At 41.4% G+C, this 27,795-nt stretch overlaps 1 protein-coding gene across 1 annotated transcript in view; it reads right to left on the bottom strand.

Moving 5' to 3' along the window:
* LOC307224396 (uncharacterized protein) overlaps window positions 1-17,811 on the bottom strand; it is a gene marked incomplete at its 3' end in the record, with an annotated part of 120,764 nt that extends 102,953 nt beyond the window's left edge. The window contains exon 1 of the mRNA XM_079991261.1: window positions 17,748-17,811. Coding sequence (XP_079847387.1) covers window positions 17,748-17,779 — 32 coding nt within the window. The 5' untranslated portion in view covers window positions 17,780-17,811. The remainder of the gene's footprint in view (window positions 1-17,747) is intronic.
* Window positions 17,812-27,795: the final 9,984 nt, after the last annotated feature.

Consider the following 27,795-nt stretch of genomic DNA (forward strand, 5'->3'; position numbering starts at 1 on the left):
TGCCTCTGTTTTTCTAGAGCTGAGATCATCCTACAGTACATACATTGCAGTATGAGTCTTGGCAGAGCCAAGCACGGACAGCATAAAAACGCTTATCCTTTATTTTCATTTCACCCCAATTTTGTAAAAAAAAATGTGAGCTTTCACAGAATTTATATTCCAGATGCAACTTGAAAGCCCATCTGGATTAACTTGGCAGCCATAATAAGACAAATTGGGCTAAGTCCACCCAAAGTAATGCACAGCAACAGTGTTATCCTAATTCTGCAATTGAAAAATAACCGCAGAAGCATCAGAATTAATCCTAATGCTCATAATGAACCAATCAGTTCATTTAGCTTAAGGCACCCTTGGTGAATAGCATTTTGCTAAGATGAAGGTATTTAAGAAATTGGCATTTTTTGTATCTTGCATTGTTAGTGTTTAAAAAAATTCTCTTTTAACAATAATTAATAATTTTAAGGGTCTTTGGGCTTGGTCAAAGAGCTACAAATCCATCTAACAGCTATTCCTGCTATTCTCTGCAGGAACACCATGGGGCACAATCAAAATCCTTACTGAAATCAAGATGCACTATGTCCACAGCATTCCCCTTATTGACCAAGCTTGTAATTCTATCAAAAAAGAAGAAGAAAGATTTGTCTGGCATGACTTGTTTTTGAGAGAACCATGCTGGGTCTTAGTAATCACAGCATTCTTTCTAAGCGTCAGTCATTGGATCTACTTCACCCCCTTTTAGAAAATGAACAAACTAGGTCTTTCCTTACCACCTCTTTTCCTGTCTTGGGCTGCATCTCCCTCCTTGCATCATTTACAGTATTCTATTATCACCAGTTTGGGCAGTGCTTTCATTTTGGTGAAGACAGAGCCAAAGTAGGTGTTGCGTAGTTCTACCTTCTCTCTGTCACCCAATAGCATTTGTCTGTTTTCTCCACCCAGAAGACCTACTGCTTGCTGGTTCTTCCTCTTGCTTGGAACATAGCCGAAGAAACCTCTGTTATTATTTTTAACCTCTCTTGCAGGCCTGAGCTCATTCTGAGCTTCAGCTTGACTGATCTCCCTGTAGCAGTTGGCTACTCGTTTATATTACTCTTTTATAATTTCTCATTTCTTCCATTTCTTACACATACCATTAAATCTCAGCTCATCTGTAAGCTCCTTGTGTAGCTCTACCAGGTTCTTTAGATGCTGCCTGTTTTTATTTCTTGTTGGAATTGTCTGCATTTGTGCCTTTATTTTGCCTTTCAGAAACTCCCATCCACCTCAGACTCTCTTAGAGTATTTCTGACCATGAGATCTCACCCAGTAGCTCCTTAAGCTTTTCAAATTTGGCCTCCTTAAAATCCAGAGTGTCTGTCTCCGCTTTCCCTTGCCTCTGTATCATGGAACCCAGGAGGATATGATCACTTCCTCCCAAGTTTCTGAGGACTTCCACTTTGTTGATCAGTTCCTCTCTGTTGGTGAGGACCAGGTCCAAGATAGATGATCTCCTTGTTTCTTCTTTCACCTCTGGCAAATGAAATTGTCAGCGAGGAAATGGAGGAATTTGTTACCCATTACATTCTTGGCAGAGTTTGAGTTTGAGTTTGATCCCATGGAGAAAGGAATACTGATAATTGGTTATTCCTTATGATAAAGAAGTGGGGATGGAGCTTCACATGATTGTATTCCATCTAGGCCCCTCATTCATAAAAGACGAGTATCGATCCTACACACTTAGGAGATGTAAAGGTCTGGCTGGGAGCTTGTACATTTAGTTTCCACAGTGTATAATTTTGATATTTATAGATTATATTTGAAATTATACCACAAGCTACGACAGTTCTTCTTCCAAGAAAGTTAATGAGACGACGAGTTACAGCGTTGGTTTTATGCACTTGGAACAGTGGTCCTGAAAAATCATTGATGTTATAGCATTACATTAATTTTATTTCAACTTGCTTTCTCCCTTGTGGGTGCTTTTCCACATCTCTTAGAATCGGCAAAGAATTAGCAGCATCAGGGCAAGCATTTTTCAACTGAATATATGAAAGGAATTGAGATGTTCTAGCTATTTTAAAAAAAGCCAAAAGTGTAAGATTTCTATCTCTTCCTCTGATGTGCAAAAGATGAAGAGAGGAGGGGAGAAAGCATGTGGATCTGATGTCCATGCAGACTTGTTGAAGTTGTGGGCAGTTTCACATCTGATACAACCTTATCACTGACATCAGCGAGTAAAGATCTATACAAAATGAGCCACCTTATATTGACTGAGTCAGGCCATTGCCTCATCCAGCCTAGTACTGTGAACTCTGATTTGGAGTGGGCCTGCTACATAAACGAAGATCCCTTGTACTGCATGCTATTCATGGTGGCTGTGCTCCACCTCTACTGTATGAGGAAAGGTATTTCTGAATATTAGTTACTGTGAATCACAAGTGAAGAAGTTTGAATCTGGTCCATCTTGTGGGCTTCCCATTGGCAAGTGATTGGTGACTATGAGAAAAAAGATGCTGGATTACATAGGATTTGGGCCTGATCCAACAGACCTCTTCCTTTGTTCTCAGCAGAAGACTTAGACTACATCTCAGTAAAACCCATATACATGCACATACTCACTTTCCTGGTGAGCTACAGCTCCCAGTGCCATATCTGCGCATGCTAATATCTTACCGTTTGCAGCTGTCAAGTAGAGGACAAATTAAATTAATCTATATGGTGGGCATTACCAAATTTTTGGTAGAAGATATTGATAACATGACAGCGTCGATGGATTTAGCCATGTGAATCAAAGCCCAAGGAGGGCTAAAAAGCAGATACACTAACTAAACATATAGCTCCAGTGTGTGCAATGTGTTTGTGCGTGCGCACGCGTGCATGCACTATTCTGAATGCTTTTTAATTATAAGATTAGTTTTGTCGGCTCAAGCATGCAGCCATTTTTGACATAGCTGACGTCTCTGGGAATCACTTAAATCTAATTGTCTGTGCTTGAGGTAACTGGCGCCTGCCAACACACAGCATGAGGAAAGGCAATGACTTTCTCTCATTGTTTCCCAGGGATTGTCATCTTCCTGGAAGTGTGTGAGCTCATGGACTCCTCTAAACAGACTTTCTTTTTTGAAGTGAAGCCATAGTTTAAGGACTCAACTGCTCTTTGTGGGGATCATTTGTATGTCGAGAGGCCTGGCTGTGGAGTTTTTGAAAAGGACGGTACATATTTTCCTCCGACATAGCAATGACTTCAAAACAAAACAAAACAAATTGAAGGCAGGAAGCTGCTGCAATCCCACAGGAGTGAAATCAACCAACTAATGTTTGAGGAAATGCTTTTTACCTTACTTCTTTAAATAAGGCTGCCGTACATCCAGGTTTTCCCGGACATCCCTGGGAATTGGCATGGGGGGGGGGATTTGTCCTGGATATTAGGCAAGTCAACTGAAAAAAAGAAAAGAAAAAAGCTCAACAACTTCCAGAGTGTCCTGCTTTTAGCTGGTTGTTATTTTTCCACTTCATCTCAGCATCCCAGACCATGTTCTGCCTTCATGGAACAGATGTAAATTCAAGCCAACAATTATGAAATATAAGTGGGGATTGTGTGAACTGATCCTTGTATAGCTGGGAACAGTGTCCTGTCTGCTTCTTTAAAACACATACACACAGAGAGAGAGTTTTTAAATGTAATTATGAAGGCCTAAGTAAACATAAATATTACAGATTTGAAAGAGCCAATTTTAAATTGACTCTAGAATTGGAAAGGGCTTATAACCCCCCTCAGCCAACCGCCTAGCACAAGGCAGGAAATCCAGTCAAGGCATCCCCAGAAGATAGTTTCTAATTTGGAATGAGGGAAAAATTCTATTTCCTTTGCATTTAAAGGAATGTGAAGTGCATTCACACTTTCTGAAACAATATAGGAACCAAAACACTGCCATCCTTCAAAATTCACATTTCTAATGTATCTTGCAATACACTTCTTCAGACAAGTAATGTGTACAATAATTCACTGTTGTTATTCATTATGATGCTGATCATCATCATCATTCTCACCCCCCCTTCACTCTAAGGTCCCAATGTGGGTTACAATTTAAAATATTTAAAATACTAGGGTTAAGTGTGCATCAGAACGTGTATATTCATAATATCAACATTAAAAATGCACAATATTAGGGGGAATTGTTTTTCAAAATTGTTTTATTATAGGCAAAGGGGTCTCCTGGAAAGAACTTGGAGAACATCTCTTGGTTTGAAGTCATAGATAAACATGATGCCTTATAAATATATGGTGGCAGCCATGTTTTTCTCTGAGAAATGTCTGTCACATGAGGCAGCCTCAGTTTCCCAAGTGCACACTTACAGATGCACTTGCTAGCTGTCCCTTGTTCAGTTTTAGCCAGGTGGTCACCTCATTTGCTGTTCTGGCTTCTGGGATAGCTGTGCAGCCTGCATTCACTCCATAAAACGCACACACATTTCCCCTTACTTTTTAGGAGGGAAAAAGTGAGTCTTATAGAGCAAAAAATATGGTTTTTTTTTTTTAGAAGACTGACATTGGCAACCCTGTTCTGCCTCATTCTGTACTCCGAAGTGACTTGATCTGCATTCTTTGTGGGGCCTAGAAAATTGGTGTGGATTACCTCACAAAGCTGTGTTTATCAAATGCCAAGTGTTCCCAGAGGACAAGAACTGAAGGTGAGTGAACTGAGATGAGAAGGCCTTGTGGCCACTTGGAAATAAGATGGCAGACGACTGAAAGGGAGAAGGTTCTTTTTTCTCTAAGAGATTTAGCTTCATATTTGCAGCAGTGGTGGAGGAGATATCTGCGTCCAGGAATGTGATTATTTCAAGGGTCGCCATATGTCACTGTATTTGTTTCTTTACGAGGGTGTCATTGTTTAGCTACTTTATTAATTTCATTGCAGATAGCTCCTGTAAACAGTCATGGTTTGAAGGAGTCTCCGGTTTCCAGCTTCACAGTGCAGCTCATATTCACTTCTTCATTTCTTGAAAAAAACTCTTTCCTAAGCAACATTGTAACTGAGCAGCCTAAACACAACTTTCATGAAGCAAATGGGGACATTTAAGCTTGATTTTTTTTAAAAAAAATGGGCTCAGTTTTTCTATTTTTTTAAAAAAAGTATTTGGTGTCTAGCTTCCTGTGTTTGTAAAGACTTCTTCCTTTTATGACCCACGTACTGAAGCAAATACATACACAGTGGTACCTCGGGTTACAGATGCTTCAGGTTACAGACGCTTCAGGTTACAGACTCCGCTAACCCAGAAATAGTACCTCGGGTTAAGAACTTTGCTTCAGGATGAGAACAGAAATCATGCAGCGGCGGCAGCAGGAGGCCGCTTTAGCTAAAGTGGTACCTCAGGTTAAGAACAGTTTCAAGTTAAGAACGGTTAAGTTCTTAACCCGAGGTACCACTGTATCTTTAACATTCTTTCTTTTACTGCAGATTCTAGATCTGTACACCTATTGCTAAATATAACACAGAGTCTTCTGGGCCTCTGGTAAGGGCAATGTGATGGTAGGTAGGTGGGGGGCAAGAGACCTTTGACAAAATCCTGACAATTTATCACTAGAACCCAAACATTACATTTAAACATTGTTTACGGATGCTAGAGAAAGCAACGGCTAGAAGGAAATGTTCGGAAAGGGTGGAAAGGGTGGAAAAGAACCATATGTCCTCAAAGCCTATGCACAATGGGGACCCACCTTAATGGGCTTGTCAGGACACCCCATTGTGCCTAGGTAGTGTAAGACATATGGCACATTTCACCCTGAACTATAATGTTCTTTTAATGTTTGCAGATAATTACATCAATGCTGAATTCCTAATGCATTTTCCTCTCAGAGGTATGGCAAGCTCTTTCATAAAGGAAATCCATGCTCTGACTAATCACTAATGCTTCCCTCCTGATTAACTTCTCTTTTCAGCAGGGTGGGGAAAATAAGTGCATATCATTTATTACACAGGTGCACTGACTATGCTAGAGGATGTTGCAATAATTGATGTCTTGAGGGGGTTGGCAATCCACCATCCCACTTTTACTGCCCTCCCCTCAAAAAAATCTTGAACACTACTCATACAGAGGTGCTTTCAGCATCAGTATTACTCAGCTTTCGTCATACAGGGAAGATGCACCTGTTTTTACCCTGGACTTTAACACCTGAAAAGTACTTTTTGTGACCCTCCTTAAAGCTGCATATTAATCTGATGACTAATTGTATTGTCTTGTTGCCCTTGTGGTGAAAAGTGGGTAAGAAATCTAAAGAACAACAAACAAACAAGTCCAGTTTATTAGGGAATCACATGCAGGTTATAGTCAAAGAAAGAAGAAATTGAGGAACAACCAAGGAATACAAGGGCTATTTAACATAATCATAATCAACCACTACCAACTGGAGAAAAGGAACTCTGTTCTGCTGAGCTACCTGGGGAAAGTCCATACAGTGGTGCCTCGCAAGACGAAAAGAATCCGTTCCGCGAGTCTCTTCGTCTTGCAGTTTTTTCGTCTTGCGAAGCAAGCCCATTAGCGGCTTAGCGGATTAGAGCTATTAGCAGCTTAGGGGCTTAGCGGATCAGCTGATAAGGCTTAGCGGCTTAGCGGATCAGCTGATAAGCGGCTTAGCGGATCAGCTGTTAAGCAGCTTAGCAGGTTAGCGGATCAGCTGATAAACGGCTTAGCGGCTTAGAAAAAGGGGGGGAGGAAAAAACCCCCGCAGGAACTCACAAGACATTTTCATCTTGCGAAGCAAGCCCATAGGAAATTCGTTTTGTGAAACACCTCCAAAACGGAAAACCTTTCGTCTAGCAGGTTTTCCGTCTTGCGAGGCATTCATCTTGCGGGGCACCACTGTATCTATTAACATCACATTTCATTTTATTTATACAAAATGTTTATACACTACCAACTCATATAAAATACCAAAGTTTAAACAGCTGCATAGTCCTGATGGCATAAAAAGAGGAGCCTGAAGGTCAGGAGTGAGGATGCTTTCCAAATCTCTGCTGAAAGATCAGTCCACAGCATGAAACTAGTGACACTAAATGCCCAACTTCTCATTGAAGCCAGTCAAACATCTGTAAGATGGGTGAGAGGGCAAGTATATGTAATAACCACTTACCTGTGGTGAAGGCCACCAGCAGTGCTTTTTTTTTTCTTAAAAAAATGTTTAGGGGTACTCTCATTTTCCTACTCATATTGAAATTCTGCCCCTCAATGGGGCCAAACTTAGATTCATAAAATGTTTAGGGGTATGCGTCCCCCCAGAAAAAAAGCACTGGCCACCAGTATTTGGCTGGTAAGGCTGGATAAGACTTGTGAGTCAGATTCTCAGTGGCGACTGTGTTCTGTACTCATAGCCAGACCTGAGATCCCATCAATCAAGGAGCAATACTTCTTAAGTCCACCCTCTCACCATTTTATGGACTAAGCATGTCTCTTTAAAAAGTAAGAAAGCTGAGATTCTTAGGATGTTGAATTGCATGCCAGATACCATATTATCTGCTGGACTCACAAAATAATACACTTCACCATTGACTATAATGCTTACCATTGATACCCTTTGCTCTGAAACATCAGGCCTGAAGCTATTTTTCATGTACGGACAAACTAATAGCTAGGAAATGGCATCAAAATCCCCTTTTAATTTCCTCTTTCTCTAAAAGGCCAAGTCCCTATCTTTATGGACAGCTTTTGTCACTTGAGGAACCAGCCTATATAAGGCACTGTATTTAAGAAAACCATTTAACAGGAAAGCACTTCTGCTAACTGCAATAAGTAAAATAATGGGCTGTGAATGTATTATTTTAATATTCTGCTATGACCTTACTTTATTCTTGGTGATTCCCCCCCCCCCATAACCACTTAGAAAGTTGAGACCACATCCCCTACACATACATTTAACAAAAAGAGAGAGTAGAAAACTATTTCATTTTTGACCAGTTGGCAAATGTTATATGGCCAAGAGTCTTAGAAATGTTTAGGAGAAATGCTGATTGATGCAAAACTTTGAGAATAAAATTTTATAGACTGTTGTTCCTTTTTATTGCTGCAGCTTTTTGTGTCTTTTTTTGTGTCCTGTTATCACTTTCTTTATAGGAGGATAACAATGTTTTTACCCCCTTTTGCCAATGATTCCACAAACTGCAACAGATTTCCTTTATCAGTGTGCTGCCAGAATCCAGAATTAACTGAATCTGGACCCACAGTCCAGTACAACTTTGTATGGAATGCTCCCCTCATCTCTCTACCCAAGACTTCACCAGGCTTAACATGGCTCAGTTTGTTGTTGTTGTTGCTGCTGCTACTCTCAAATAATAGGGGGTAGGTCTCTCGTTTTTGGTAGAGTGACATTTTGGTTGGGCCTCAACTCTTTCCTCATACATAGGTAAAGGTAAATGACCTTGGACAGTTAAGTCCAGTCAAAGGCAACTATGGGGTACTGCACTCATCTTGCTTCAGGCCAAAGGAGCCGGCATTTGTCCACAGACAGCTCTTCAGGTCACGTGGCCAGCATGACTAAGCTGCTTCTGGCGCAACAGAACACCATGACAGAAACCAGAATGTACGGAAACACCACTTACCTTCCTGCTGCAGCGGTACCTATTTATCTACTTGCACTGGCATGCTTTCAAACTGTTAGGGTGGCAGGAGCTGGGAAAGAGCAACTCTGTTGCAGAGATTTGAACCATCGACCTTCCAATCAGCAAGCCCAGGAGGCTCAGTGGTTAGGCCACAGCGCCACCCATGTCCCTCATACATACACATTTCATTTCATTTCCTACCACTCCCTTCACTTTTTCTGCAATGTCCTTTTCTTTTTCTGTATCTTTCTGATACCTCCTTCTTGCTCTTCCTCTCCCTCCCTCTTGTTCCCCACTCTGCAGACTGTGGGTTGAGAGACAGATCACTCCTGCCAGAACTCTGGACTGATTGCCTGCATAGAGTTTTAAAAATTAGGCTGAGGACTGCACAGATTGCCTTAGATCAGGTGCGGGGAACATTTGGGCCTCCAGGTGTTGCAGAACTGCAGCTCCTATCATCCCTGGCTATTGGCCATGCTTGCCAGGTCTGATGAGATCTGCAATTCAGCAGCATCTGGAGAGCCCAAGGTTCCTCACACCTGCCTTAGATATTTGTGCTCTGATCTACACACCTTTGATAAGAACCCCCAAAACATTAGATATAAGGGTTTTGCCTTCCTAAAAGAAAGCAAAGCTTTTCAGCTTTGACTTCTCTTATGCGCAACAACCTTCGCTGCAAATGCTAATTCTGAAGTCTAAAAGCACCTGTCATGCGTGCAAACATTGATTTGAATGGGAATGTGAGAACTTCAATTGCAAAACAAATGCTACAGTAAAAGATTTATGAACACAAGAGAATTTAGAAGGCTCTTGAAGCTCAAAGCAACTTCTTCCAAACTTCCTGTTACCAACTAACCGGCAAACCAGAAAACTCAATAGTTGCCTGTGGCGTGGAGATTGAAACAAAAGAATTCATTAAGTGAAACCCATTCAGAAATTCAGTTTCATCTGCAAAGATGAAAAAAGGAGCAATTTTGAATAAATAATCAAAAGGGAGTGGTGCCGGTTAGAGGGAAAGGACAAAAATGTTTTCCTCTTATTACAGTGCATGCCAAACATTCAGGTGTGCCTGCTGACCATTAGAGAAGGATGTTGTGAATGCTATATGTGGACTGGGCAACCATGGAGAATAGTGAAAATGGGGCAGGGCTGCTTGACTGATCAGTGAGAGGGGATGATGCATAATGGTCAGAGAATGTACAACGTGTGGTGGAATCCAGCATATTGCTGAGGTGAACATTCAGTCAGTGCAGGGATTTCTCATTGTGCAATGGAATGTTCTCCCATTGCACGTCCATTAAATCTGTCCTGGGGGTTCCACAGTACCCTAGAACAGATTATTGAAAGACAAGGGTCTGCGTAGGAGGAGAAGAGGGGCTGAAGTTTCATTGCGCAAGTGGAAATCCTTGCACTGATGGAACTCATTAGCCCATGGTAAGTAATGTATGACTTCAACTCCCATCAGCCTCTGTTAGGACACCCAATGGTCAGTGAAGATGGGGAATACAAGCCAATACCTCATGACTCTCCCTTCTCTACATGCAGTGGAGAATGGCATGTAAATCTGACACACATTCTTATACTATTTGGTTTGTAATACCTATATACTGGTGAAATATATGGAATAAATTATGAATGGATGATTTTTCTCCATCATTCTTCTATGGCAAAATTTCCTTGTGAATGTGCTATTCTCATATCAAGTGACAGCCTGAACAATGATAGAAAACTATTTCTTTCTTGGATATATTTAAATAGACTGTGGTCAATTCTACCCACCCCGTCCCCATGTTAGGATTCAATGACTTGGTGTGTCAGTGTTCTCTAAAAGAGAAAAGGGATCCTCCATTTAGAAGAGATGCTGAAATCCTGGAGTCCAATTGTGCCATCGTTTAAAAATAATATTCCATTGTGAGGCAATTTCCATGCCCACAAAGGGTCTTGACCCTAATGTAGAAATAAAGCAGGACCTGAGTTATTTATAAATCAGCAGATACATCTGTTCCCCATCTAAGAAGTTGCTTGACTTAATTCAAGCATCCACTCAGGTAGTTTAGCAGGGTAATCCTTAAATTACATTATTGTGCTTGGTGATCCTATCAGTCTTACTGAAGAGCATAAATTGGCATTTTTTAGGATTCATCTGCTGAACGTGCATGCACGCATACACACACACACATACACACACACAGAATCTTTTGTACCTGTGGAAGCTCCTCACTTAATTTAGAACTACAGTTACACAGGATTCTAACATGTTAGGGTTCTAACATGTGGGGATCCTCCATGGATACAAACTTCTCCCCACTTCAACCTGCCACATTCCATGAGTTCAAACAACCTTCTCATCACAAGGAGAAGATATTCAAGAGAGGTAGCCCCTGTCTCCTGCATAAGCTACAGACAAAAACTGTAAAAGTACCTCACTACTGCTTCAGCTCAGGTATATTCTACTGGGAACTTCAACATACAGACAATATATATTTGATAACTCAGACACCTATTACTTAAAATAATCTCTCTCTCTCTTATTTTAAGTAGTATGTGTCTGAGTTATTAAATAAATAAGAAAACAGTAATGGGGTATGTGGAGTTCGTCAGCTTGCCCTCATTGTCCCCTCACTTGATCACAGTCCTGAAGAAGACTTGGGTGTCTAAAAATTAGACAAATTCAAATATCTTCCATCTGGGCCAGAAGAATGCCTTTAAACTCCAACCTTCAAACTTCAATTACTATTTTTTAAACTCTAAACTCCATGTAAAGTTTATAGTCCAACAGACAAGGGGGAAACAAGGAGCCAGTCTAAATTCATGCTGGATAGCCAACTTAGGTGATGACAGAGAATAGCGTTGGCAGATTGGCTCCTAGATGTTATCCTTTCTTGAGTGTCCTACAAAGGACATCAGCTAAGCGAGCTTTCGCTGAGCCTTGGATCAGACCCTGTATACTTGCTGTAAAGAACAGCCATGTCAGTTGGCACATTTCCAAGGAGATTAGCATTCCATGCCCAAAAAAGGTCCAGGAGGACTGAAATAACAAAGAGTGCCATGGGTCAGGAATGAAGTACGCTGGCAGACATCGCATAGGCTCATCAAGCCATGTAATTTGGCAGGTATCCTGAAAAGCAAATTTGATCGGCTCCTACACAATGCACCAAGTCTGCAGCACAGATAAGCACAGAAATCACTTGAGCCTTGTAATTGTGTCTTTTACGCCAGCATTATCCTGTGGTTTTCTTCCGTATAAGCTTTTTTCTTGGAAAAAGAAAACACACACGAAAATAAAAGCACCTCTTTTCAAAATGACCAACATCATCTGACTACTAATTCACAGTTTTGATTTAGCAGCAGCAACAACTGTAACAACAGCAGCAGCACCTGCACTTAGCAGAGAGCTGCAAGGTTGGCACCAGAGGCCAGCATCACTGGACACTTTCCAAGGCCCACACTCCAGTAGTCCTTTCCCCCCCCCACACACACACACATACACTGCTGATCCCTGGAGCCCCCTGGCTCTGCTGCTTCTGCTCCCTGTTGCTTCTTTGTCACATGCTCTCTCTGTGTAAGCAAGCAGTGAGAAGAAGGAGAAGAAACATCAACCTCCATATAGCTTGCACTCTGTCTCTCTTAGAGAGGTGATACTAAATGGACCCAGAGGAAGAGACAAGCAAAGAGAGGGAAGAGGGAGAGGACTATTTCAGGGAGAGGGGTGCCATTGAAACTTTGAGTTACCTAAGGACGTGTGAAATGGGTGTCCCTTTCCCTCCACCTCCGCAACAATACTAAAGCTCACCTTCCTTAATGTTCCACAGCCCTGAATCTTGTTGAGCCTCAACGGTGATCTTTTCACCTTATTCCTATAGCTGTGCTATGCTTCCCTTGCACCCTGGACTTGATATCTTCTTCCTATGCTTCTCAAGAGAAAAAAAATACAGTAGTACCTCGGGTTAAGTACTTAATTCGTTCCGGAGGTCCGTTCTTAAGCTGAAACTGTTCTTAACCTGAAGTTCTTAACCGCCGCCACACGATTTCTGTTCTCATCCTGAAGCAAAGTTCTTAACCCGAGGTAATATTTCTGGGTTAGCGGAGTCTGTAACCTGAAGCGTATGTAACCTGAAGCGTATGTAACCCGAGATACCACTGTAAAGGCTACAATACAAGAGGATTAGGTTAGTAGGCATTTAAGAAGTTGATTAGCCTCTTAGTAGCTTAACATGGTAGGATGGTTACATAGAGATAGAGTGTGGGGTCTCCTGCAGCCAAATTATATTGAAGAACACACACCTTCCAATGTGTGGAGGATTTAAAGGACACGCAACCTCTGTGACAAGTGCTGCTGGGTTGAAGAAGTGAACTGAACATCTGAATATATGATGAATTGCTTTGATCGTGTGTGTGTTAGACTTCAGGCACATTCAAGTAAGGGGGAAATTAATCAACGGAGAGCAACTAGTTATATGGGGCAGACCCCACATCGGAACTCCATGTGTTGATCAGCTGTACATGCACATAACCTATCCGTGCACGTTATATTCATGTAAGGCACTCCACAGGGTCCCAGATGATGCAGTTTGTGCATATGCGGCATGTACACGCATAAACTCTGTACATGCGGAGCAAATCAGCATGATCAACGTGTAGAGATTGCAGGTAGAGCCCCTGAGTCAGTCCCCATCCATGCTCCTGATGTTGAGAATATTCATATGCAGAAAGTCTGTATAGGACTATGAGCAAATATAGAGAGAAATAAAATAAAATAAATAAGAATAAAATAATAGGGCAAGCTTTCTGGGCAAGTCTCAAACATAATTTCCAAGATTTATCTTTCAATAATGAAAAATTTCTGCATAGTTGGCAGCAGGTATTGCTTAAGCCTTTTTTCCCTTCCAGTGTGAGATCATGCTAAAAGTCCCCAACAGGACGGCTGCTGATATCTATTAACAAAGATTAAAAGCCAAGTTTGCACATCAGTGAAAGTCTTCTAAGCACATTAAAGTCAGAATAATGCCCCTGAGAAAGCCATTTCAGAATTTTCTATTAGACTTGGGACTCCGTCGTTTGTAAATAATGCTACAATTATGGTTTAAATGTGGGGGGGAAACTTAATACAGTAGGACAATATGCTTTGATATCTTTCCTTGTCTTTCTAAGATGTTTATGCTTTTATTTTCGCCCACTCTGCAGAGGAGGGAGCAGAAGCTGTTTCGATGGTGGGGAGGGGAGAGGGAGGACTCTCAGAACTTTGAAAAGAGAAAGTTTTAGCCTCCAAGCGAATCCTGATGAATGATTCAAATAAAGTGCCGATTTGATACCTGAATTTGAATTGCTAATAATAGTGAAGATGCTTCCCATGCTGCTTCAGCTACTGTTCATTCCTGCTAAGCCAGATGTCTATTATTCATCCTTCTGCACACAAATTAAATTGCTATCTTCCAGAGAGTCTTTTTCCTGTTGTACTACATTGATTTCTAACACGAATGGGCCAAATTTATGCCGGACTTAAGTTCCGGAGCATCCCTGGGATTTGGGCTAGGGATGGATTGACTCGAAATGTTCAAGAAGATCTTATCAGGAAGTGCTTAGGTGTAATCAGCAAAATGTGTCTGTGCATATGCCGGATCTACCCACACTTGGGTATTTAAACCTAATCTCCCAATGACTTCAGGCTTCAGTTGATTTCACTTTCCAGTTGTGAGCTCCGCAATGAACTTACTCTCAGTTTGACAGATGTAGTCTGGCTGCACAGAAGAACTGCATCTCAGATCTGGTATTATAATGCTCTGTCTGCCCATTTACATTACATGCACTATATCTATCTTTCTGTGTGCATTTCTCCATCGCTCCTGCCTAGATCATTTTAACAGAAGTACAAGCACATACTATATAAATTAATTTTATTTACTGGATTTACCGCATTCATATCCCACCGTTTCCCATTATGGACTTCAGGATGGCATACAAGGAGTTTGGATTTGATATCCCGCTTTATCACTACCCGAAGGAGTCTCAAAGCGGCTAACATTCTCCTTTCCCTTCCTCCCCCACAACAAACACTCTGTGAGGTGAGTGGGGCTGAGAGACTTCAGAGAAGTGTGACTAGCCCAAGGTCACCCAACAGCTGCATGTGGAGGAGCGGGGACACGAACCCGGTTCCCCAGATTACGAGTCTACCACTCTTAACCACTACACCACACTAGGGATTTCCATGTTACCATCCATTCAAGCGTTTACCAGGCCCAGGCCTGTTTAGCTACAGCACAGTCACTTCCATCACTGGGCTCTCTTGAAAATGGAAGTGACCTTTCCAAACAATGGAACAGCTCTTCTTATCTCTGTGGCTGCAGTCTCTTGGGTGGTGCAGATGCTATTAGGCAGTTGAATGTGCATGTGCATTCCATCCATGTCCCTCCCTCCCCCCCTTCTGCACAGCCCCAAGCACTGGCAACCCACCCTATACCACCGGGGGGGGGGAGACATATTTTAACCCAAGGGCCACATTCCCTTCAAGGCAACCTTCTGGGGGCCACAGGACAGTGGCAGAGCAAATTCAGAGGCAAAAGTGCCAGGAGCAATGAATGTAAATTTTAGCTCTGTACAGTAGGCTAATTTCTATACACATTCACACACTCCTCTCTGGCCTCCACCCAGGCAAGCAAAAGGCATTAGGAGAGTTCAAGGGCACATTCCAGCCAGGTAAAACATTTGAGAAGGGTGCAAAGCAGAGCCAGCATGGGTGTGTGGCCTGAGGAGAGCCCAGAGGGTCAGATGGAGAGGCATGGAGGGCAGTATCCAGCTCACAGGTCTGAATTTCTCCATCTCTGCTGTAGTCATGCCCAAGGAGATGTTGAAGCTTCTAAGGCATATTAGGCACACTAATTAGGCCTTAGAAACCTGGAACTTAGTAGAGCACACTAAGGATTGCTTGCAAAGATACTTTCCCCTCTCTTCAGTGTCCTTATTGGGGAGCAGTGAACAGAATTGCACACAATATTGCAAATGGTAAAACTAAAGGTTTGCTTAACAGAATTATAATATTGACAGTTTTATTTTCATTCATTTTCTAATGATCCGTAATGTGGAACTTGCTTAATAAACAACAACAACAATATCCCTCCCATCTGGCTGGGTTTCCCCAACCACTCTGGGAGGGTCACAACATATATTGAAACATACTAAAACATCAAACATTAAAAACTTTGCTGCCTTCAGATTTCTTCTAAAAGTTGTGTAGTTCTTTATCTCCTTGACATCTGAAGGGAGGGCATTCCACAGGGAGGGTGCCACTACTGAGAAGGCCCTCTGCCTGGTGCCCTGTAACTTCGCTTCTCACAAGTGAGAGAACCAGCAGAAGACCCTCGGAGGAGGACCTCAGTGCCTGGGCTGAATGATGGAGATGCAGCTGCTGCTCACTGGGTATAAGTGTTCATTAGGCTGTTCACCATAACCCCAAAATTCATTTTCTGGCCAGTCACGGCTACTTCAGACCCTGCTAGTTCATATGCAAAGTAAGAGATCTTTTTATCTCAAAGTGCATCACTTTACAATGGCTTATTCCTGATATCAGAGCATCTGGGGGGCAACTTTGGGGTTTGTCTAAAAAACAACAACTCTTGGCGTGTCCTGGTTTTTTACTTTTTGAAATATGGCAACCCTAGATTAGAGGACTGGTTGAACATAGGGGATGAAGAAGGCACTTTCTACCACCTTTGGTGGACCTGCCCAAAGGTTAAAGCTTTCTGGGAAATGATCTATAATGAAATTAAGAAGGTTCTTAAGTGGACTTTTCCTAAAAAACCAGAGGCTTTCCTCTTGGGTATGGTGGGCCAAGTGGTGTTAAGGAAGGATAGAACATTCTTTATGTATGCCACTACAGCAGCAAGAATTCTACTGGCAAAGTATTGGAAGACGCAAGAACTACCTACTCTGGAAGAATGGCAAACAAAGGTGATTGACTTTATGGGACTGGCTGAGATGACGGGCAGAATCCGGGACCAGGGGAAAGAGACAGTGGAAGAGGACTGGAAGAACTTCAAGATATATCTTAAAAATAATTGTAAAATTGAGGAATGTTAAGATGTCAGGGGGTAAGAAGTAAAGAATTGCAGCAGTAAACAAAAAAACTTAAGAAATATTTTTGAAAAAGAACTAAGACAATGGACTTAAGGGTTGCTAAAGAATTTTAAACAAGGATGCAGGGATTGGGAGGTATGGGGAAGTCAAAGTATGAACCGATGATTATGAAGTAATACTGTGTTACATTGTTCTTCATTTTATGTCTGGAAAATTAATAAAAATCATTATAAAAAAAAAAAAAAAAAAGAACATAGGGGATGAAGAAGCTATATAGGATATTTCTATATTCACTGTAGAATACAAAGAGAGTTCAATATTTGGAACACTTGTACAGGTTTGGAGCCTTAGCTTTTTCTACCACGAACCCAAGGATGTCAATATGTCTTTTATATTTTATAGTGTAATGGCTCTTTGACTACATCAACCATAACAGAACAAGTTCCATTTTCAAATTGCAGCAAAAAACTATTTCCTGAAGTCTATAGATCCAGCTAGGCTGGAAGTGCCGAAGGGGTCCCAAAAGTTATATATATATATATATATATATATATATATATATATCCAATTAAAGTAAGTTAAAGGTTAACGCTACACACATACCTCTGCCATTATAAATAGATTTGGATGGGGCAGGGGTTATGGTTTGGTTACTTTCCCGTCTGTGCCGGTTGACACTTGGCATCAAAGTTGACAGCCCAGATGTGATTTTCTTCTTTTTTTCAGCAACTGACTTACAGTTATTATAAATTTTTTTTGCTTCAGCTTTTTTACTCACAAAAGTGATCCTTCCACACAACATCTGGCTTGCAGTGAGGACTTGCTGTCCCTTTAAACCAATTTCCTAGCTTAGCTGATTGAGAGACAGAAAGGTCAAGTGTATTGCCCAAGGTTTTCTGGAAGGCTATCCTCACATGTTTCCTTCTTTCTTTCTTTTTTCACAACGAATCCTTTTGCCTCCAGTTTACACAGTTTCACTTTGCCCCATATGTTTACAAGTATTACATGTTATGACCATGGCTGTACATAATTGGCTGCATGCACATGTAACATTAAATTGTGGAAACAAAATAAAAAAATTCCTTCCAGTAGCACCTTAACCTGAAGAAGTGTGCATGCACACGAAAGCTCATACCAAGAACTAACTTAGTTGGTCTTTAAGGTGCTACTGGAAGGAATTTTTTTAATTTGTTTTGACTATGGCAGACCAACACGGCTACCTATCTGTAATTAAATTGTGGTTTAGCTCTATGTGGATGTACTTCCACAAACCCAGGCACATCCTCCCCTTCTCCCACATGGTTAAGAGAGGATGACTTCTCTGAAGATCAGTTTAGATTTCAACGAATGCCAGTTTGTCACGTACTATGATCCAGGAATCCTTCTTTGTAACAGACTTTGTTATGTTTCAAAAGAAGCTAACTTCAAACCACAGGCTGTGAATGTGCCTTGCTTAATGAACTGTTTTCTTTTAAGCTGGGGTCCTGTTTCATAAGAGACAGCAAGCTGACATTTGCTGAGAGTAAAACTAGACTTTGCAGAACTCCCCTTCCCATCAGTAATAAAGGTGGCAGGGAGTAGAATAACCCAGTATTTTACTCAGGCTTACTAAGGTGAAGGTTAAGGCTTACTGCAACCTATCCACCCAATACTAAACCATAGTTTACACAGGGGAAGGGAATCTCTGGTGTGGGGAAAATATGCATTCCTCCAGGCTCCTTTGTCTGGCCCTCTTCCATGCCACCTCTCCAGGCTGACTTTTCACCCTCCTCGGGTGTTTTTGCCTGGCTTAAAAGTGTCCTTGAACTGTTATAATGTGATTTACTTGCTTGGAAGGAGGCTAGGAAGTGATGTGTTTATGTAAAGCTCGTCAACCATAAAAAGGTGAAATGCATATTTGTTAGCACCAAGGCTGCAGGTTCGATCCCCGTATGGGACAGCCACATATTCTTGCAGTGCAGGGGGTTGGACTAGATGATCTTCAGAGTCCCTTCCATTTCTATAATTCAATGATTCAATGCTGCTCTTTATTGCCTGTGGCTCCACTCACTAGTGGAATGTGGCACCTCGGATGTTACCCCAAAGGCAATATAGTCCTCAGTATGATGAAGGTTCTCTGCCATCACTAGGTTATCGTTATGTGTGAACCTACCTATTCTTTCACCAGATCAAACAGACAACCTTTAAAAACCCCAGACAGCTAGATTCCCATGAACTAGAATCGGAAGAGGAAAACTGCATGTCTATCCTTATTATCACGTTGCAGCTATTGATGTTGCTATTTTTATCATTATTGCTTTCCACTTTTTAAGCAGAAAGGCCTGAAGACGAATTAGCAATGAAATGGGAGGGGGATGAGTTGTGTATACAATTAAGCATTCAGATGGCTGAACCACAATAATTAGCTGAAGTTTGAGTGAGGGGAACCAACTTCAAATGTGAATGTCTTGATCAAGCCTGTTCTCAGTTCTTGCTTTGCATCCATTTCACTTTATTAAATGCAGTGGTGATAGGATGAGGAATCCAGTAACTTGCATGTGACCCCCTCTGACCCAAGTTACTTTAATTATGACATAATTTAATTACCTTATATATGGAGCATGCTAAGCTGCATTTAAGTACCAACAGAAGAATAATACAATAGACCCCAGTTTTTCAAAGGTGCTGCCAACGGCAATCCTTGTTAGATATTTTGATATCATTGCGGCTTTCAATTTTTCTTGGGTGGGGGTCAGCTTTAATCTCTTTTCCTTTATTCTTTGTTTTCACTGAGGGTCAAATTTATGTTCTTCCAAAGGAGGAATCCTATGTGCCTTTCAGAGGGCATATGTTGCAATAAAATTAATGGAAGTCTGGGTAGACTTAACTGCCTGTAGAAATGGCAGTAATTTGATTTTGTTGTGTACCTGCTCTTACTTGCTTTTGTGTTTTGTTTTTTTGAGATACAATGGTTATTATTAGTTAAGGAAGAACCCACTTCAGCTGTGCACACACAGGGTGGGTTTCATTCAGATTTATTTATCATGGACAACTGCAAAAGTTCATAGGGACGACCTACGGTCCTCATCTCATTTGGTTTGGATACCTTCTTTTAAAGCTTAACAATATTCCAGCAGCATGGGAGATGCTTCTGAGTTGATTCTTCATCTGGTCTCATAGGTAATGTGAGAACCTTGACCCAGGTGCTCATCCCCATACCAGAATTCAACCAGATTATAAAACAGAGTTGGGGAACTTGTGGTCCTTGAGATGTTGTTGAACCAGCATGGCTAAAGATCAGGGGTGACCATAAGAAGTAGTGGTGACCATTTTTGATTAGTCCAATTCATGGAGGATAAGGCAATCAATGGCAACTACCCACAATGGCTATGTTCTAGGTTCTACCACCACTGATGAAGGCAGTATGCCTCTGAATATCAGTTTCTGGGAGACACAATTGGAGGGAGGGCTCTTGTACTCATGTCTTGCTAGATGGGACATCATGTGGAGGATCACACCAATTCCCATCCCTGTTCTGAAAGATTAGCAAGGGCTATAATAGGCAGATCCCATGTTGCTGGGATGGCAAAAGAGTGGTATAGTGAAAGTGAGCTAGAAAGATATTTTGAACACCTGCCTAAATACTAAGTAAACCAACACTCCACAGACAGTCATCTTAATATCATCTTGAGAACTGCTTTTCTGGATCAAAAATCTATTATGCTATTCTGCCTCCAGCTAGTATCAGCCATATCAATGCTTCTAATAAACTTATGAGTAAGACATGGAATCACAGAATCATAGATTTTAGAGTTGGAAGGGACCTTGAGGGTCATCTAGCCCAACCTAGCCCAACAACAAATCTATATGCCACCTCACCACTCACAGGGAAACTGATATTGTAACAAAGCCTGTCTATTTCTTGCTACTCATGGAAACAAGGAACTGAAACAATAATATTATAGAACTAGGATAGTATAGAGTTTTCCAGAACCTATTGCATATTCAGCTCTGTAGCTGAGTTCTCTGCAATACAATATTACTAAGTTTTGCCTAAGCACAGAATATTTGTATCCCTTAATGCAATGTTTGAACAAGCACTACATTAAATGCGGAGTTCACCTTTAGTTTCTGTGATCCAAAGCAGCCACATTTAATTTTCTACCCTATCTTGATATTATTTTGTTATTTATTTAACATAAGGTTAAAAACTGCTCATCTTAAAAGTTTTGATTAGGTAATTCCAAGTCAATTATCTCTAATTAGGAGAAATTGCTATTATTCTCTCTCCCAAATTAATGGCTTTCTGTTTCCATTACCACACACTTAAACAAAATTAATTATCAATCTGCGCTTTTATTCTGAAGCAGAGGTCAGGTGCCATCACACACTGTTAATCGGGTTTAGCCTCTCTTTTACATTTTAATTAGTAGCAAGGAAGCTCTAAAAGGTGTAGTCCAAAAGCATGCTTTTTTAAAAAGGGGGAGGGGGTGTTAGAATTTATTCATTTATTTCCATTTTAAAATATCTCTCTCTCTCTCTCTCTCTCTCTCTCTCTCTTTTGCTTAGGCAAAATACAACATGATTAAAATACAACACATAGGGATATAGGAAGCTACCTCATACTGAGTCAGACGATTGGTCTATCCAGTTCAGTACTGTCTATGCAAACTAACAGTGGTTCTCCAGGATTTCAGACCAGAGTTCTCTCCCATCCCTACCTGGAGATGCTGAAAATTAAACCTGAGACCTTTTGAATACAAAGCAAATGCTTTACCGCTATAAACTGGTTGATGAACTGGTGCCCATTGCAAAAGTTCTAATTCCATACTTTGGTGGGTGGGTGGGGTCAGGTAGTCTTTCTGTGGCATGAGGAAAGACAAGAAACACCAGGATGACAATGGTTGGATGATGACGCAGTGTGGATGCCCACATTTTAAAGTGGGTGAACAAATCATGGCAATCCCACACTTAACTCTTAGCAAGGAAGCACCTCGCTTTTTCAGCCTCACAGACAGTTCCCTTATGGAGTCTTTTTGCCCTGTCTGCACTATACATTTAAAGCGGTATTGTACCACTTTGAACAGCCATGCCTCCCCCCCCCCCAAAGAATCCTGGGAACTGTAGTTTTGTTAAGAGTACTGAGTGTTCATACGGGACCCTTATTCCCTCACAGAGCCACAATTTCCGGAGTAGTTTAGCAGTGTAATTTTTCTTCCCAGACAATTCTGCAAATGATAGCTCTGGGAGGGGAATAAGGGTCTCCTAAGAGATCTCAGCACCCTTATAAACTACAGTTCCCAGGACTCTTTAGGGGAAGCCATGGCTGTTTAGCATGGGATAATACTGCTTCAAATATATAATGCAAATGGGGCCTTTTGACATGTGTTCCTCTTTAATTTTGACACACCATAACCTGGTTGATCTGAGCTAATCTATTAGGAATGCAGGGATTTTGGGGATCCTGTGTCAGCACTGAGAACTGGACAAGATCACCTTCACCTCCCTCCCTGCCTCATGCTTGTCTTCCAGCCTCTTTGGCAACAAACCTCAGTTTTGCAATTAATTATCCCTCACATTCTAAGCCCTTAAGGCTCCTTTGGACCAGAGCTTGCCAATTAGGAAGTTGGGCAACATTAATTTTCCAAAGTGGGCCCATCATGAAGATGAAAACATCAAATTTGTTTTCCATTATAATGCAGACAGGCTTTGAACTTCGCTCTTTCAGGATGAAAGGAGCGTTCCACTAAGCCTCTGCTCCACCAACCTCCCTACAGTACTACCTAATACAGCCCTGAACTAAGCCCTTTCTGATAAATGTCAATGCCAGTCAGCTTGGCAGCTGTAGACACAATTTGGGTCACGGTGTTGGAATTTGACTGTGTGTATATATATTCTGTGCCACCTCTGACACCATTATGTCATGTGCCAAGTGCACAAGTGAGTCAATGGTGATCGTGATTTATACTGATAAAAGAAAGAGAATGACCCAAAGGTAATTCTTTGCACACGAAGGACATGGTATATAATCAGGAACATGTATGAGTTTCAGGGTTTTCCTCCATTTCTTTCTGTATTTTCTCAAGCTCATACCCTTGACGACCTCTTCTGTAATTGAAAAAATAGCAAGTCTTTGCTGACGTCCATTCAAGAAAGTGAAACTTTGGGAAAAGTTCAGCATCCAACACAATATATAATCATAATACGATTTTTTTGTATTCTACAATTTATTTAAAGACAACGACCAATGAGTAAATTTATTAAGTTCTGTTGTTGTTTAGTCGTTTAGTCGTGTCCGACTCTTCATGATCCCAAGGACCAGAGCACGCCAGGCACTTCTGTCTTCCACTGCCTCCCACAGTTTGGTCAAACTCATGCTGGTAGCTTCGAGAATACTATCCAACCATCTCATCCTCTGTCGTCCCCTTCTCCTTGTCCCCTCCATCTTTCCCAACATCAGGGTCTTTTCCAGGGAGTCCTCATGAGGTGGCCAAAGTATTGGAGCCTCAGCTTCACGATCTGTCCTTCCAGTGAGCACTCAGGGCTGATTTCCTTAAGAATGGATAGGTTTGTTCTTCTTGAAGTCCATGGGACTCTCAAGAGTCTCCTCCAGCACCATAATTCAAAAGCATCAATTCTTCGGCGATCAGCCTTCTTTATGGTCCAGCTCTCACTTCCATACATCACTACTGGGAAAACCATAGCTTTTACTATATGGACCTTTGTTGGCAAGGTGATGTCTCTACTTTTTAAGATGCTGTCTAGGTTTGTCATTGCTTTTTTCCCAAGAAGCAGGCGTCTTTTAATTTCGTGGCTGCAAGTCATCACATAGTCATTGGTTGACTCTAGATGAGAAGGAGTATAACTCAGCGTTGACAGAGTGCTTGCTTTGAATGCAGAAAAACCCAGGTTCAATCATTACAATGTTTACTTCCACTGATCAAGTATCAATATATGGAACAATACCTGTCTTGATCCTGGAAAGCCATTGCCTATTAGGGTTAGGGATTGAGTAAAGAATCCAACAAACTTGGATTCCTAAGCAGACTCATCCAATTCAGTCTGAGTGGATCATAACCTGGATCAGACCATCAATAGACTCCAGAATTCACAGTCCAGTAGCTTCCTTTAGAAAACAGCTGGAGGGCTGTGTCGTTGTCTCCTTCATTTCTGTAAAATGTGTTTCTATCTTTTTAACTTCTCAAAATGTGGTAATCTAGCCACACAGAGCCTGGAGCAGGCAACATGTGAGGCTTCTTGCCACCACGTGCTTTGAATGCATGCAACAAGTCCCTCTGTGAGTGATGGGGTTTGACATTCTGTCACTATCAGGCAGTATTGTATGGATAAAATTTGGCTGCCTGAGTGGCTTTGAACTGCTTGAGAAGAACTTTTTAAAAAGTGTTTTTGTTTTGAATTAAAAAACCACATTGAAATGGGGCAGGATGGACTTAGCCCCATCTCCATGAAGAATTGGAATGGACCACCTATATTTGATCAGAAGAGACAGTACTGAGCTAGACAGAGCAGTGGTCTGACTTGGCATAAAGCAGCATCATATCGTGAGGGTTCATTTCACCACTAGGGTTGGACTGAAAAGTTTTGGTAGAATTGCTTAGGTGATGGTGCCCTCAGACACCCACCTTGGCACCCACAGAGGCCCTTGTACCTCCCCATTTTGGCTGTGAGCCCTGGAAGACCTGCTCCCTGCCTTGGAGGCCATTTTCCACCTGGCCTGACTGACCCCAGCTTTGGGATTTCATATCCCATATCGGAAGTGTTGACAACTTTTGTGTCTGGATTTTGACTTTTTGAAATATATATTTTGACTTCTTGAAATAGCCCTTGATAGCCATTTTGTGACCAGGCAGGACTCCACCCTACCCAACACACACACACACACACACACACACACACACACACATCCTTGACAGCCATATTATAGTGGTGACCAGAATTGTTTCTCATATTCCACATGTGCCTCCCAAGTCCAAAAAGGATGGAAACCATGGGGTAAGACCCTGAAATGAGGGGAACTGTCAGAAGTGGGAGGATACCTAGAAACATTTCTGGAGATGCTTACCTTTGCCCTGTGGCCCTTCTGAAACAAATTGTTATATATTCCCCTTCTTGGAGAGACAAAGAGAGAGAGGGAGAGGGAGAGAGAGAGATCTGCTAGCTTACAGACACCATTATTTGTCTCCCAGAAGGTGACAGTGTTGGTGCCACATCTTGATGCAAGGCTTGATGCTAGGGTTACCAATGGTATCGGCCTTCTGGAAGAATAATGGTGGCTGGAATGCAGCAGCTGGAAGCGAGACAGAGAAAGGATAAACTTGACTTCTAAAATTTGGGTTGACTTTTTCAAAGGATATGAGACAAAAAATATTATTCCATTCCTATGTCCCTAAATGACATGTAATTTCACATTTACAGAAAGTAGAGTTTCAGCCTAACAAGCAGTTACCACAGAACTGGGTCTGTTTTCAGACTAGCCACCTTAAAAATGGCACCATTAATTTGATGGATATACATATGTGTCCATTTTGTCAAGTATATGCAGTTGGAAACAACAATTGCATTTAAATATAGAAAAACTGAGAGTTTTGGGGTGTTTTACCAATAGTCTTAAATAGCTATTATTATTATTATTATTATTATTATTATTATTATTATTATTTGATTTACTGTATTTTTTATCTGCACCGGGTAGTTTGCCTGGTAAAGCAATGTATTAATTAATTACACAAAGGGCAATAGCTTCAAAGAAGGCAGAATTTCACGTTGAACAGCTTTCCCATCAGAGTACTACATATAAGTCAAGAATGAAATATCGTTGGTCCCATCTCCCCAGTTATGATTTCAAGATAAACAGTCTGTCTATAGCAGCTGGCTCTCCTTTTTTTCCAGGAGGTCTGTATTTAGCCCATGTAAAATGAATTTCGTTTGTCTGAGATCAAACTGGCTGCATTGTCAAAACAATGGCTCGGGCTGGCAACCCCCTTCGACAGGAAACTTGTGCGCACATTCTCCCTCAAACACATACTATTTTGACGTCTGCCACACCACTTGTGGTTGTCCTTCAGCGTGCCGGACAATTAGATTAAAAGGTGGTTGAAAAGCCGCTGTGGAAAAAAAAAATATAAGGGAAAAAAGGAACCCAAAGTGTAAATCACTCTGGGCAATGTAACCTCTGAAAGGAAGGTTTTGAATTCTCTGAAGGGAAACACATTCCTTTCCCTTTTCACACAAACATTTGCATGCAGTCATGAGCAGGATATTGTCAATAATGCCGGATTAAAGGTGATTGGGGCCACAGTTGAGATCACTTGAGATTTCAAAGGAAGTTTAATGCTATGAATCTTATTTCTGGCCTGGGTACATTTTGGCCTGCTTCAGGCTTCTTGTGTGAAACACACATAAGTTGTCTCTTGCTATTTCACAGGCAAATTACTGATCTTCTCAGGCTGGTTGGGTTTCTTTGCAAGCTCAATTTCTTAACGCTGTGCTGCGTTCTAGAACTCCATGGTTTCTCCCTTTTCTTCAAAGTAAGAGCCAGGACATAGGATCACTTGCTTAACAAATTAAAATTGGAACTGTATCTGAGGATAGAAACAGATGATGGTGTAAAATTGAATCCAAATGAGGGGTTCTTATTTCATTCGTTATTTCGTTTCGTTTTTCCTTTAAGCACAGAGCTCATGTGCTGGTTTTAATCTAGGAGGCTGGATGCCAGTTTGGAACAGCCAGCAAAGCAGATACAATGCAGGCTTCTCTATCTTGCCCTATTACAACTTATCCCTGAACTCGGGTGACCTGCTTTGGGGCAAAAGGACAAATCGAGCCAGGGCCTCATATGATGAAAGGCAGAAGATTGTGATCAAGTACATGTGGGATCAGGGGTAGGGGAGAGGTTGATGTTTTTATGGAATAATGATGATTAGTAAAAGCAGACCTTTTTTTTGGGGGGGGGGGAGTGGAATCTGTGAACAGCCGTTCAGCTAAGTCTTGGTGGTATCCGCAGATTTATCATCTATGGACAGATATACAGCAGAGGCTTTCAGCACAAAAATATCTCATTTTGGCAAAGTACTGTCAAAGACCTGAGAAGCACCAATGCATCAGCAAAAGGTAAAGGAAGAATAGGTTGCTCAGTATGTTTTTCTCCTCATTCATATGTCCCATTTGTGAATAATATCAAGCACAAACTATTGTAAATATAACTCTAATGTCATCCAAGGAGGAAGAATGTAGATACTTTCTCTTTTTACAAAGCACAAATGAAAAGCCTAACTATTGATCACATAAAGAACTGAGCATTTGGAGAGAGAGAAATCTCCTCTTGGGCTGCTGTATAGAAGCAGCAGGTGCCTTGAGAACCAAGGCCAATGAGATACATCACAACCCCAATGCAAATGCATCTCCACAAGACATGCAGGGTATGTGAGGGATAACCAGCCTCATAGAACCAACATGCTTAAGTCCAATAAACACATGAGAGGGATAATACCATAGACTAAACTGTCCTGCCAGGCTTAGCTATGTCACTTCCCCTTACCTTCAGGGAAAATAGTTAAGCAAGCTTATTGTTTTAGAGAGCCAGTGTGGTGTAGTGGTTAAGAGTGGTAGTCTCGTAATCTGGGGAACCGGGTTCGCGTCTCCGCTCCTCCACATGCAGCTGCTGGGTGACCTTGGGCTAGTCACACTTCTCTGAAGTCTCTCAGCCCCACTCACCTCACAGAGTGTTTGTTGTGGGGGAGGAAGGGAAAGGAGAATGTTAGCCGCTTTGAGACTCCTTAAAGGGAGTGAAAGGCGGGATATCAAATCCAAACTCTTCTTGTTTTCCCCAGTCTACCTGACGAGCTCAGCCGCATGGCTCTCTTCAATCATTATTGAGTTCTTATACCAATAATCTAGGAAATTTTACTGCTTTGTAACTAAACTAAGTTCTACTGCCTGTGCAACTTCTCTGACTGATGCATGGAAAAGCACATTAACCTGACCTTTGGAGAATTTGTAAGTATATCATTTTTAACTAACCAATCTTGTGGGGTTTTTTTTCTATGCTGGGGGAAGAGGGAAATTTGGAAGGAATTTGGAAGGGCATATTTTAAAGGTTTAAGCCTATATTTCCACATTTTACTTTTCTACATCTTTCTGACTTTAAATC

The sequence above is a fragment of the Podarcis cretensis genome (assembly GCF_951804945.1).
Source record: "Podarcis cretensis genome assembly, chromosome: 1".
Lineage (NCBI taxonomy): Eukaryota > Metazoa > Chordata > Lepidosauria > Squamata > Lacertidae > Podarcis > Podarcis cretensis.